The 15,069-nt window shown below is 36.9% G+C and overlaps 1 protein-coding gene across 4 annotated transcripts in view; it reads left to right on the top strand.

The window, feature by feature from the left end:
* RGS14 (regulator of G protein signaling 14) overlaps window positions 1-14,772 on the top strand; it is an 854,621-nt gene extending 839,849 nt beyond the window's left edge. For 3 of the 4 annotated variants that reach the window (XM_044069439.1, XM_044069442.1, XM_044069440.1), the window contains one exon: window positions 13,553-14,772. In XM_044069439.1, the coding sequence (XP_043925374.1) occupies window positions 13,553-14,178 (626 nt within the window). In that variant the 3' untranslated portion in view covers window positions 14,179-14,772. The remainder of the gene's footprint in view (window positions 1-13,552) is intronic. The other variant, XM_044069441.1, reaches the window with a different exon arrangement.
* The last annotated feature ends 297 nt before the right edge of the window (window positions 14,773-15,069 follow it).

Below are 15,069 nucleotides of genomic sequence, written 5' to 3'. Positions count from 1 at the left end.
ACAACTCATACCACACATTTTGGCCACAGAACATGGACCGAAATACAAAAGGAGGGGGTGTATCCATATTCATCAAGGATACCTACATCTCCAGGTTAGTGGCGCAGCATGATACCTCTGAGATCATCCATGTGCAACTAACATCGGGCAAATCTGCAATGCAAATTGTGGCCTGCTACAGATCACCCTCCATGACCCAGGACCACCACTCCACCTTTCTGGAGACACTGGAAAACATAAAGGTCCTACCGAACACCCTGATATTGGGCAATTTCAATTACCCTACCATTCACTGGGAAAACTACTCGAGTACAAATTCCCAGGCCCAGCGCTTCCTGGAATTCATCAACTCAAATGCCCTGGATCAGCTGGTAAACTCCCCTACCAGAGGTGAAAACATATTGGTCCTGGTCATCACCAACATGGGCAACAGGTGTTCCACACTGGAGGTCAACCCATCACTGGTTAGATCAGACCATAAACTAATCACTCTGGATGTCCACACCCCACCACCACCCCAGCTAAGGAAACCACAGTAAAAAACTTTTCTAAAGCAAACTTCACCTTACTTAAGACAGAGGTGATAAGTTTCACAGCCCCCACGCTAAAGGATAATGCTGCCCAAGATGCAGAAACCTTTACAAATGCACTCTATGAGCACCTACAAGGATGACTGGATCATGCCATCCCTAGCAAAACCAAGACTCACTCCTCTAAGAGAAGGAAACCAGTTTGGTGGACCCTTGCAATAAACAGGCTATACAATAGAAGGAGGAAACTAGTTCAGAAAAAAAATCAAATCCCAAGAAGGAAAGACATCCCTGATCAGTATCTGTAAGAAACTAAGGTCCTTCATGAAATCGTCCAAGGCTAACTTCGAAAGAAAAATAGCCAAGGATTCAAAAGATAACCACAACGCCTTCTTTAGCTATGTTAAGAATCTAAGTGGCAACTCACAGATATGCACTGAACTAGTGCAAAATAGCACAGAATATACTGAACCAACTGATATTGCCAACATCCTGGCAGATAGATTCAGGTCAAACTTCACCCCACTTTCACCTCCAAAATGGCCCACAACAATACCAAAAAAGTGTAGTGTCCCAAAAATCAGACGCACAGGTGAAAACAGCCCTTTCAGAGCCAAAAACATTGTGTCAATGGGACCAGATGGTGTCCCAGGCTGCATCTTGCACGAACTACAGAACGAACTAACCCCTCACCTAAACATGCTGTTCACCCTCAGCCTCTCCACAGGCTACATGTCCATAGAATGGCACACAGCAATGGTTATTCCTCTACACAAAGGGGGGGGCAACTGAACCTGGCAACTATCACCCCATGAGCCTGACTAGCCTGGTCTGCAAGGCTATGGAGCACATCATGATGAAACTCAATAACAAAGATATTGGGGACCTCCAAACACTTGACCCATTCCAGTTCGGCTTTGTTAAGGGGCAGATCATGCCTACTGAACATGGTTGACTTCTTCGAGACAGTCACCAAGAACATAGACGAGGGAAAGGTGGTTCACACAGCCTACCTTGACCTCGCCAAGACTTTTGGCACCATTCCCCACTCGGGTATTACAGAAAAACTCACCAGCCTGAACATAAACCCCTACATCACGAGATAGTTTGCCAACTGGCTTACAGACAGAACTCACATGGTAAGAATAGCAGGCTCCAGGTCCGACTCTAAACCAGTCACAAGTGGTGTCATGCAAGGCTCGGTCCTGGGACCCCTACTGTTCATCATATACTTCTCAGAAGTACAGGTAAACACAGGAGGACTATGGCTAACCAAGTTCGCCGATAACTGCAAACTGGGAGCCATAATTGACGCTTGGGCTGACACGGACATCCTCCAAAAGGGCCTTACTGAGACAGACACTTGTTGTCAAAGACATGGCCTCAAGCTAAATGCCAAAAATGCATAGTCATCCCATTTGGGAAAAACAAAATCCCCTTGAATGACCACATAGGTGGCAGCCCCCTTAATACAGAAGAGGTAATAAGAGATCTGGGGACCCAGGTAGATAGTAATCTCTCCTTTGACAATCATATTGTCAAAGTACTTAGGAAATCCTTCTATGTGGCCCATCTAATTACTAAAGGGTTTGCATTTAGAAATAAAGAGGTTATAGTGCCCCTCTACTCATCACTCATTAGACCCATCATAGAGTACAATGCCCCATTTGGGATGTACCTCACAAGACACTTCCACCAGCTGGAAAGACCACAAAAGTACCTCACCAAGAGGATTACTGGCCTCAAACATATGTCCTATGCAGCCTGACTGAAAAAACTCCAGCTGTACTCAGTGGCATATTGCTTACTCAGAGGTGATCTCTGCCTCACTTACAAAGCCATGTCCAACTCAGAATTGATGGACATGCTCCACCTAAAGAAATCCAAGTCACTGTGAGCAACGCGCTCTAGTGAGCTAAACCTCACCACAACAATAAATAGAACATGGTGGAGGGATAGATTCCTGTCATAGAGACTCCCGATGCTTTGGAACAAATTTCCAAATTACATCAGGCAGAGCCTCTCACTAACACTCTTCAAGAGAAACCTTGACGAGTGGATGGGTAACAGAAAATACACCCCTGGGATCACTTCATTGGCTCTGCTTGACAGAGGATCAGTTAATTAATCAATGGGGCAGTGAAAGCCGACACTCTGGCAAGTGTTATAAATGCCCTCGGGCAGATAGCCTAGTACCTACTGATGAACCTATGAACCTATCATTAAAAGGGAATTTTCTGCCACATTTCTAATACAGCTCAAAAACAGAAGGGCCCTTAGGTTTTAATGGAAAACGGAAAATACACTTTTCCAGAAGAATTGTCAAATACACCCACTCCCACATCCAGACAAAATAGGGAGAAAAAGCAGAAAAATAGCAAGATTTTTGGGTTTACCTTTGAAAGCTTGAAAATCATTCTACCGAATGGCTGTTTTAGCGAACCAGAATGATGAAAATTGTCATTCCAATTTGCACCGAAGTTCGAAAATCAGGAAATCAAAAACCAGATTAGCTGATTTTCTAACTTCATTTCAAAGACAAAGTGTAATGATGGGGGCTGCGCCTCCCTGCACCCCCATGTGGGGGGCTGCACCCCCCACCCCCTACTGTATTATTCTAACTCCGAGGTTGCACTACTGTGGGGAAAGGGTCCACTTCCTGATCCCCACTATAGTACACCTCACACCAAAAATGCCGAATCTGCAATTAGCGAACATTACTGTGCATTTGCTCATTGCACATTCGATACATTCTGTTTTCGGCTTTCCAAAAACTTGAAAATGTCCTTTCGGACTTTGTATTTCATTCATGTGCATTATGCACATGTAAAGGTAAACCAATTTTTGTTTTAACTATAATAAGGAGGAATCTACCAACAATGGTAGAACAGAGTAAAAACCTTACGGGAAAGAGAGAACTACCAAGAATGGTAGAAAATACAGTTTAGACTCTACTTAAAAGGGTGAGGGCAGAAACACATTGAAAATAGTAGAACTATAGTGAAGTAGGGAAGGGATGTTTATAGATGATAAAATAACAGATAACTGATTTAGCTCCAGAACTCTGGCTACCTTGTCTGTCTCTGGAAGTGGCTAATAAGATTTGAGGTAAATAGGAGAGAGCCACTGAGGTAAGAGCTTAAGCGCCAGAGCGTTTTTGTCATTATGAGCTGTAGTAACAGCTGAGTCAGTTCCGATATTCGGAAGCAAACCCATTAGTCAAGGATAAATGAAGATTGTTAACATCAGAACTAATTATTAGGTCCCCAGTACCCACTCCATCAGAGCAGGTTCCAGGGTAACTGTAACTAATTATCAGGACCCCAGTACCCACTCCCCCAGAGCAGGCTGTAACTATTTAACAGGTGAAGAAAAGAATGTCAAAGGTGCAACAAAAGGAGGAAACAAGTTACCATCCAAAATCGAATTTATTGTTGAAAAGTGCACAGCCAGGCAAAAAAAAAAACATCAACGCCTTGTAAATTAACCACAGCGTTTTCGTCCTGTTGTATAGACTTCCTCAGATAAAATACCATACACACAAATCCCTTATTTATACTAGATCAAATAACTAATAAATCAATTAACCAATAGAAGAAGTGATTAATTTGTACATTTAAAAGCCCACAACCATATATATTGTCAGTGAAAGGGAAACATCTTGAAAAGTAATGCATGATTTTTTGTTTTACATTATAAGGGAATCTGAATAATTCCTTATTACAAATAGTAATACATAAAATATATTAAAAAATGTTTAGAAATATTCATAAAATCCTTGTATTAAAACAAAATAAAAAGGGATAAAATATATTAAATACATAAAACTTCAGTTCAAAAGGAATTCTGTTCATACACAAGGTTCTGTGACCAAGTCTAATGCCATCTGGTGGCCAATGTTTTAAATGTTTTAAATGTTTTCCAAATTTCTTTAAAGTTTAGCTGCTCTTAATTTTAAAAGTGGTTTGATATATATAAAATCATTCAGACCTGGGGCATGATCTGCCTGCAGTTTTACTTGCCACCACAGTTCCCTATATAATAGGGTGTCTTCCCATGGCCCGCCTCTAATATCATGTTTAACATTTTCTAAAACCAAAAAACCAAAGGTAGCACTTTTTCATTCTTTAGTATGTTTAAATAGTGAATTGGTTTATTTGCCTATTGATATTTCATAAATATGTTCATATATCCTCTTTTTTAACTTCCTTTCGGATTTACCCACATAAAAAGAGGTACATATTTTACAGATGGCCAAATAAATAATCCCTTTGGTTTCATAATTAAAATAATCTGTACTACTTAAAGTATCCATCTGTTTCTGCTTCTCAAAAAATATTTTTCCACATTAAAAATATATTTACATTGATTACACCGACCACATTTGTAGGTACCCACTTTTGCCCTATTTTGTATGTTCCCTACCCTGTTTTCTAAAATATTCTTAATACTATTAGAGTTTTTATAAATAATCTTGTGGGGAATGTCTCTAATATTTTCTAAATCTGTTATGGAAACAAATCTTTCCCATTCTCTCAAAAATATCTGCTTTACAAAATTATTTATTCCATTGTATTCTAAGACTAGTGCTTGCTCATATTTTTTACCTTGCTCACCTTGTTTTTCTATAACCGTATGTTCCCTATTGTTCATAATAGGTTTAAACTTATTTGGTCTCCCATTGACCACTTCTTCTCTTATACTTGTTATAAACTTCAATGGGTACCCTCTCTCTAAGAACATCTTTTGAAGTACCTCACATTCGTTGTAAAAATCATTTTCTGCACTAGTCATTCTACTTCCCCTCACAAATTGTCCTTTGACAATATTTTTCTTGCAATGTACTGGGTGGGAACTGTCAAAATGTAAATATGAGTTACAAAAGGTTGGTTTTCTATATATTCTACTTTCAAAGTGTGTCCCTGTTTTGTATATTTCAATGTCCAAGTAAAATAAATTATTTTCAGAAATATTGTGGGTAAACTTCAAAAATTTAGTTGTGTTATTCAAGTAGGACATAAATTTGTCAAATCTTTCTCTACCTGCGGTCCAAAAAATTACTATGTCATCCAAGAACCTACGGTATAATATCCAACAATCCTTAAAATCTGAGTTAAGTATATATTTTTCTTCCCGTTTGATAAGAATCAAGTTGGCGTAGGTGGGAGCACAGGCTGCACCCATCGCTACCCCCTGTATCTGTTTGTAAAACTCCCCATTAAAATATATAAAATTGTTTTTTAAAATTAAGTCCATTAAACATAGGCACACTAATTTATCATCCTGAGATAATGTAATGTCTTCATAAACTATATCTTCCAACATTTCCATCCCTTCCTTATATGGTATGGAAGAAAATAAGTCTATAATGTCTATGGTTATGAACAAAAGGTTGTCTTGATACAAATCATCTGTTATTTCCCTTAATAAGTCCCAGGAGTCTCTTAGTACTGTGTTTTTGTTAAGCCAAAGTTTTTTAAGTTTTTGATCAACATATTTAGCCAAACTATGTGTTTTAAATCCTTCTGCTGCCACAATTGGTCTAAGGGGTGGGTCCCATTCACATTTATGGATTTTCAGTATCCCAAAGATAGCTGGAACTCTGGGTTTCTCTATCATTAAAAAAAGAAAAATTTTATTGTCTATCAGTCCTTCGTATAATATTTCTTTTAAACTCAGATCTATTTTGTTGTATGCAATATTGATCTAATTTATTGAGACACTAGAATTTTTTGTATCGTCACACAAAATAGTATACATTTTACTTTCATATAAAATATTTTCCATTAGTACCATGCCACTCCTTTTATCTGGTTTCATAACCCTAAGATTTTTATCCCCCTTCAGTTGAGTCAATATTTTTTTCTCCTCCTTATTAAGGTTCCCCTTAAAAAACATATTATCTTTTTTTTTTTTTTTTTTTTAATTTAAAACTTTTTTCTCATTTGGGATTGGGGTGGGTGGGGGGGTTAAAAGGTACTTTTTTTTTTTAATTCACTCTCTTGGGTGTCCTGCAGCAGCAGGCAGCAGAATGTCTTTTTTCTTTTTTCTTAAAAAAGCAGCCTCCTCCAGGCTCCTCCTGTTTATGTTTTTATGGGGAATATATTTAAAAAAAGAAAAAAAAGAAAATAAAAATATTATTCTTTTGTAGTAGGACCATGGAACTCCTGGGGTTCACCAACATCTTCTAAAACGCCTATAAGCTCCCTCGTTTGTTCGTCCTCCCTGATAGAATTGCCATTTTGTGCTCCTTTACACTGAGCCAAATTCCCACAACTCTTCACCAGTGATTGGCTGAGAGGAGTCAACAGGTCAATCAATTCCGTTAATTGACCAATAAGCTTACGGGTTTGACCTGTTTCGTCCAACCCCCTCACTTCTGATGGCAAACACGAGTCCACCCTTTTTCCAGAAAAAACTACAGCAACCAAGTTACAAAGTGGAAAATGCACCCAAATTTACCAACAAAAGAACGTCAAAGGTGCAACAAAAGGAGGAAACAAGTTACCATCCAAAATCAAATTTATTGTTAAAAAGTGCACAGCCAGGCAAAAAAAAAATATTAACGCCTTATAAATTAACCACAGCGTTTTCATCCTGTTGTATAGACTTCCTCAGATAAAATACCATACACACAAATCCTTTATTTATACTAGATCAAATAACTAATAAACCAATTAACCAATAGAAGAACTGATTAATTTGAACATTTAAAAGCCCACAACCATATATATTGTCAGTGAAAGGAAAACATCTTGAAAAGTAATGCATGATTTTTTGTTTTACATTATACGGGAATCTGAATAATTCCTTATTACAAATAGTAATACATAAAATATATTAAAACATTTTTAGAAATATTCATAAAATCCTTGTATTAAAACAAGTTCTTTTGACGTTCTTTTGTTGGTAAATTTGGGTGCATTTTCCACTTTGTAACTTGGTTACTATTTAACAGGTCCCAAGTACCCCTTCACCAAAGCTAGTTTTGGGAACCCAGTACCCACTCCACCAGAGCAGGTTGTAACTATTTAACAGGTCCAAAGTACCCCTTCACCAAAGCTAGTTTCGGGATAACTGTAAATAATTATCATGTCCCCTGTACCCACTCCAGCAGAACAGGTTTCAGGGTAGCTTTAACTGATTATCAAGTCATATTTCTTTCTTCTGAAAGCAAATTAAAAATGTACAAACTCAAAACTACCTACTTACTACTATGTATAAGTATACAACTGCTCCTTTCTTTTGTTCTGTAATACTTTGTATTTATTGTATTTATTGTACCATTCATTGTAACCATATAACTGAATGTATCATACAACTGTGTGGTATGTCTCCCCTATGCTGTTCTATTTTATTGTATTTTTATCCTATGCTGATTTTACTGTATTAGCATACAATAGTTCTTTTCTTTTGCTCTTTACTCAAAATAACTTGTATATTGCATTTACTGTATTAACCATTCAAGAGCTTTTCTCCCTGGGCCTCTACTGAAAATGGGTTTCTTGTCCAGTCGGACTCTTCCAGTAAACAAACTTAAAATAAAATAAATACATAAATAAATAGAATTATCAGGACCCCAGTACCTATTCCACAAGAGCTGGTTCCAGGGAAACTGTAACTGAGCTGGTTCTAGGATAACTGTAACTAATTATCAGGCCCCCTGTACCCACTCCAACAGAGCTTGTTCCAGGGTAACTGTAACTAATTATCAGGTCCCCAATATCCACCCCACCAGAGCTGGATCCAGGATAACTGAAATTGATTATCATGTCCCCTCTACCCACTCCACCAGTGTTGGTTCCATTGTAATGGAAACTATTTATCAGGTCCCCAGTACCCACTCCACTAGAGCAGGTTCCATGGTAACTGTGAGTAACAATCAGGTCCTCAGAATCCACTCCACCATATCTGGTTTGAGGGAAACTGTATCTAATTATCAAGTCCCCAATACCCACTCCACCAGAGCAGGTTCCAGGGTAACTGTAACAAATTATAAGGTCCCCAGTCCCCACTCCATCCGAGCAGGTTAAGAAGAAGTGAGATACCTGTCAATGCAGGGAATTTATATCTCACTCAAATAAGGATAAAAAGATGAAATAGCCTACATATTAAACATGGTGGCTCTCCTTGAGTGTTACTTAGATGAATGGGATTCCATTTTTTAGGTTCTCTGCATAATGATGTGTCTTTTTGTGATAGTATCACATAGATGAGGGAGGATTTTTAATGTGATATAATGAAAATATCTTTTTGCAAGATTTGATACTTTGATTTCATGAGCATGGAGGATCCTAAGTCAACAACACTTCTTCTGGTATTCGAAGCCTTTGAGGATCTTTCTCAGGAACCTCCCTAATGCAGATGCCCTACGTCCATACACAAGTAGTATGAGAGTGAGATAGGCTCTTTTCAGTGCAACAGACACACCAGTTTATTTTCAAAAATCTGGTGGGAAATCCCTCAGTAAGCTTTCATTAGACCTAAATACATTTTATAATGGTAGAATATATTCCAAAAAAGCTATATTGCTCAGCCACATTAGTCTTTATGGTGAGTGATTTCTAGATGCATTTTATTAATGAAATCACATTAATCCTCATAAAGAAGTTTCAGAATGTTTTGAAATTGTGAAAACAACTCACAGAAAGCCACTTTCATTGATTCTCAGATCAGGTACAATTTTGCAGAGACATAAGGTTTCCTGCACCCCACTCCCCATATTTATCTTTATCTACTGTATGGTCAGAAAACAGTGGGATGAAAGACAAACACCATTGTGCCACCTTGATCATGTGCCAACCTTAACCTTAAACCTAGCCATGCACATTACCATAAGAAAAACTCTTTCTGTAACAGTGCCACTAATCTAGAAACATAGGTACAGAACACATACAAGAAACACTCAGACTACACTAAAACTATTTTGTAACTTAACCCTAACCTTCACCCAAACCCTAACCTTAGAAAGCAATGCCTTGCACCCAAACTCATTATCTGCCAAACACAGTCTAAAAGTATTCTCTTACCTATTCCTAACCCAACTCAGCAAGTACAAACATACACACATAACACAAGCACACATGCGCATAGTGTGCACACACTCACACATATTCACACACTGCATACAGAACCGGTTGAGTTTTTTCAGCAAGATTCACATTTAAAAAACATGGATGTTGGAAAAACTTAATGTTGGCGACATGACCCCACAGTTAGTTAGGAAATGAACAGCTGATTTAGTTAACTGCTTCCAAAGATAAATATATGTATATGTATATATGCATGTATGAGTGTATCATCAAATAATGAATGCTCAGAAGAGTGATCGAATAAACAGCAATCATGTTGTTCTGAATCTAAAAATGATAGGAAACAACATATAACAAAACTTATTTTTTGTGGGGGGTGACAAATCCCACTGTACCTCCCACATCCCCAACTAATTATATATTTTAACTCCAAGATTGCATAATGGTGGGGTAAGGCAAATTCCCTGACTACACTGCAATGCAAGTTCATGCAAAATCAGCTAACAAAAACATATTAAAAGAAGCATTTGCTCACATGAGCATCCACTCTTATTTTCAGCACTAAAAAGCATTCACACATTTAAGCATTCACACTTTTGACCAGCAGCAATGTATGAGCTTGCCCACGTGTTTGTGTACAAGCTTGCCCATGTGTTTGTATACTGCCAGGAAGATATCTATCCATGAAACAAAAGGTAAATGGGAAGGTGACTGAGTACTGATGATGAATCTCACATATCACTATCATAATGCTTCACAAATGTGTACACTATTTTCAAGTTTCAGAGTTTCAACAGTATTCACAAGAGTAATAGTTCTGATGGCAAATACTAAGAACAGAAAAAGACATACATGTAAACAACAATGTCCCCTTTCATCATTGTCCTTAAGTCACTTCAGCTGTTGGCTTGTTGTTGTCTATTAAACTTGGGTTTCTATGTTTTACACTGTATACTCCAAATTTACCTCTTAGGTCAAAGAAAGCTAGGCAGAGGCTTCTACTACATTTCAACAGCTTGAGTCATATTAGAGTGGCTGACATTTTTTCTGTCTCTATTAAGACTGTTATTGACTTCATGCCCCTTCATGTGCTGCTTCATAGTGTTTATGCAATTTAGGCTTTTAATTTCACTAGGAGTTTTTTTTTTTTTTACCTTTTTGAATGATCATATAATAGAATTTAAATTTTGAAATGTTAGTGTTTTTGTTAATGTAGTACATGTTTAGTTTCTGTTACAATCCTGATTTCTGAGTTATTTGATTTGGTGGTGTTTCTCGTGTTTGGGTGGTGAATTTTTAAATTGATTTACTAGTTTGTTTTCTGTTTATTTTTTATTTATTTTTTTTAGTATTTCTACGTTTTTGATTGTTAAATGACTGTTATATGACTTTTCAAGATGGTGGCAGTTTGCTGGACATTGAAGTCTGAACGGGAAGTAATCTTTCACTGAATGTCAGGTCTAAGTGTTCTACACAAAGTTTTACCTATGCAGTAGAACATAGTTGATGGACCGGCAAATACCAATCTGATTAGCCAGTGCTCATTGCCCCTTTTACATACACACACACACACATGCATTGTATGTGTATGTATGTATGTATGTATATATATATATATATATATATATATATATATATATATATATATATATATAGATAGATAGATATATATATATAAATATAGATATATTGATAGATAAATATAGATATATAGATAGAGATAGATAGATAGATAGATAGATAGATAGATAGATATGAGCTATCACTAAATGCATTTTATTGTGTGCTGAAACGCTTGTGTTTTTTGGAGGTGCTACAGTTGGTGGAATTATGTAATGGTTGAAGTTCTTTATATTGATCATTACATAATTCCTGGACCTTTCCCTTTTTTGTGTTTGTGTGACCCTGGAGTTAGTATATTTAACTTCTGGGGATGTGGAGGTGTAGTTCCCAGATCTAAAAGCGTGGTGGGCAATGACCCTTCCCACATAAAAGTTGATATACATGTGTGTATCTGTATATCTATAGTTATATATAGATAGATAACAGACAGATAGATAGATAGATAGATAGATAGATAGATAGATAGATAGATAGATAGATATGGAACTGCCCTTTGGCATCTGACTTGTACAGTAATTAAGAACTATATGCATCTCCAGTTATATTTCTATATAGTTATATATTTATAGTTTCTATTTATCCATATATCTATCTATCTATATATATATATATATATCTCCGCACACACATATATGCAGTGTGCGAGACAGAAAGAATTTTCATTAACATTCATTAACAGGTGGATTTTACTGCAAGTTGGGCAAATATATACATTTATATCATTTATCACTTTTTGCTTGAGCTTATTCAATTTGTGGAATTTAAGCTGGAAAACCAGGGGTAGACATGCTGTCCTAGCTTCACATGAGATAACAGGGTCTTATTGTCTTGATTGAAGTGTAATGTACAATCTCTAATTTACCATGGACCAACTTACCAATAACTGATAGATTACTGTACTATATTAAAGTAATACAAATTCATATATTTTATTTAGATTGGGGCAATGCCTCCTTAACCCATGAGCTCTAAATGTGCTACCTCTGATGTCATACTGATTTGCAGGAAAGAGGACAATTTATTATCCTTTCTTCCAAACTGATACATTCTTGGAGGTAGTATATGTAGATGCCAGGATGGGTGGGTACTGCCAACATGTGTGTGAGAAGAGGTACAGCGCTCCTGCAAAAATACTATAAATTATTTTTAATCTCAATACATAACTCTTCAGTTAGATGGGGTACACACTAGGTACACTGTCGCTGATGCATCTGGCTTCAGAAAATCGATAATATCAAGTACACCCCTAAACTCAATGCATATGGTTTCAGGATAAGTGTGTGTGTGTGTGTGTGTGTGTGTGTGTGTGTGTGTGTGTGTGTGTGTGTGTGTGTGTGTGTGTGTGTTAACTTGACCGCATTAGCCATAGAAATTTCAAAAATGTCCCGATTTATAACTCAAATGGTGATTCATGTATTTGCTGTTTTCCAAGTAGTCTCATTGTAGAACTTAAAAAAATATTTTTGAAAATGCTTGTTTGTTGACTACTTTTCCCTGTGTCTCTCTCTCTCCTATCTGGGCAGGTTAATAATCTGTTATTCTCCACATTATATAAAAAGAACCTATAATCCTAAGTATGCATAGGTGATAACTTTGATTAAATGATAGGTTTATGTAACACCCAGTCTGAATCTAGCTGACTTCACTGTTAAGCTACATTAGTTGTCATTAATTCAGATCAAAATTTTCTCTGACGAAGTTTCCATGCAAGCTGAAATCATTTGTAGTTATCATGTGTGATCTTCTGCCTCATGTAAAACATTATTGTGGGTCATGTGGTCCACCTTAAAACTTTGCTCAAAATAGAAACCTCCACACCAAATAACATGGTGTTTTTTTTTTCAAACCCCTAATCATATTCCTTACTTCAATATCTAATTAAAGATAGTCTATAGGCATTCAGTTATTCAAGAATAGTAATCCCCCAGTGTGACCATAAAAAGACTTCAGCACTACACAGAGGACACCTCATTTGGATACCCCTGGGAAGTTTCTGAATAAAATTTCCTGAAACTATTGAAAGTTAATTAGCATGAGTTAGTTGCTCTTATTGTTAATGGCATAGTATATATGTTCATAATTTAAATGCAATACACTTTACATTGTAATTCAGCAGTATTCCATAGATCATTATTCTAAAATACTCTTTGTAATTTTATATTTTATTTATCGTAACCTGCTGAAAAATAAATTTACAGTGATCTACAGTTGTTTTCTAGGTGAGGACAAAAACAAGTGGAAATGATTAGATTTGAGGGGAATCATTTAAGGGAACTTTAAATTTTGTTGGGATAGGATTGTGATTCTGCAAGTCAGAAAGAAGTCTGTTACCATGTTGCATTTATTTTGCTTTTTTTTTCCCGAAAGGGCTAATAGAACTTTTAAATCGAGCTCAGAAATGCCGAGCAGATGACCAGCGAGGATTGCTAAGTAAAGACAGCCTTGTTCTCCCAGAATTTCTGCTGCTGCCAGAGGACAAAGATGAGGGATACAGTGAAACATATGAAGAGACAAATGAACCTCCAGAACCTGAGATGGAAGTCATGGCTTCAGCACAGATTACAGAACACAACATTGAGGCCACTGAATGGAAGTTGAAAAGGGACAGTTGTGAGCACTGTCTAGAGACCTTGCCTCAAGTTATCCAACCCAGTTCTGATTGTACTACAAGCCTGAAACTACATGACATTGTGCACACACAGGTCTCACGTAATTCATCACATCCTGGAAATGGAGAAAAGAACACACAAGGTGAAGTTTTATGCTGTCCTTCAAGCAAGCCTGCTCCCAGCTGCTGTAAAGACCAAACAGCACTCCCTGCAACAGATGAACATGCGCGGGCAGGATGGGTAGAAGATCGTGTACAAAATAAATGCTCAACAAATGAACTTAGCACTGTGAACATTCAAACAAGAGGCATTTCTGTCCAGCAGAATCCCGGAAACACAAAGGCTGCAGGCAATGAGAGTGCCACATCCATTGAATCAGCATGAGAACTCTTTCCAATATTTTTTCCTCACCTAATTTTCTCATCAAGCCTTTGTGGAACTCCCCTTTGGTACCTGACTTGTACAGCATTTAAGAAATAGTTGCAATTCCAGTTATCTGCATCCTCCAAATGGTAGATGTTTTGTGTAGTCTGATTAAACACCTGTTTTGCACACACACACACACACACACACACACACACACACACACACACACACGCATGCTTCTGTGTGTTTAGAAACAAACATAAATTCAAATTATGTATAGTAGCGAATGCTTATCAATGATTTATTTAATGTCTTTTTAACAAATAGAAACAACTTTAGAATATAATATTTAAAACAGCACTTTTATTTATACATATATGAAAAAGAGGGAGTATAGTTGAATGATTCTCCTCCATTAAAAGATGGATTTGTGAATTAATCCTTTACCACTGTGCAAGAACTGAGCAATTAAGAATAGTGTTTATTCTGCCTAGTATGTCATTTTCATGACTAATAACACAATGAAATCTTTCCATAGCCTGCTGTAAAAATAGATGCCTGAATGTTCTGTCTTAAGAGTCTGCAGCTACATTAAAAAAATCCTAAAAGAGATGACTTCTGACTGTTCATCATTTCTTGTCACATACCCCATGAATTAATAGTGTGTAGCATTAAACTGCTTCTGAAGTATACATGTTATTTTTTTCCACCTTTTAAAGGACTCACTGAGTTTTTTATTTAAACCTGAGTTGCTTGAAGTCTGTGTGAGTCAATGAGTGCTATCTTGTCTTCAGAGTGATAACAATAGAAAAAGCAAAATAACATTCCAGCTAGCATGAGGCAAGTAATAATTCATGACTGTATTACAGACCACTAATATAAAATAATAGTGCCTCGCTTTTTTGTATT

This window comes from Protopterus annectens, chromosome 4.part0 (assembly GCF_019279795.1).
Source record: "Protopterus annectens isolate FY-2018-M chromosome 4.part0, PAN1.0, whole genome shotgun sequence".
NCBI lineage: Eukaryota > Metazoa > Chordata > Ceratodontiformes > Protopteridae > Protopterus > Protopterus annectens.
This window is presented reverse-complemented; position numbering and strand designations above follow the sequence as displayed.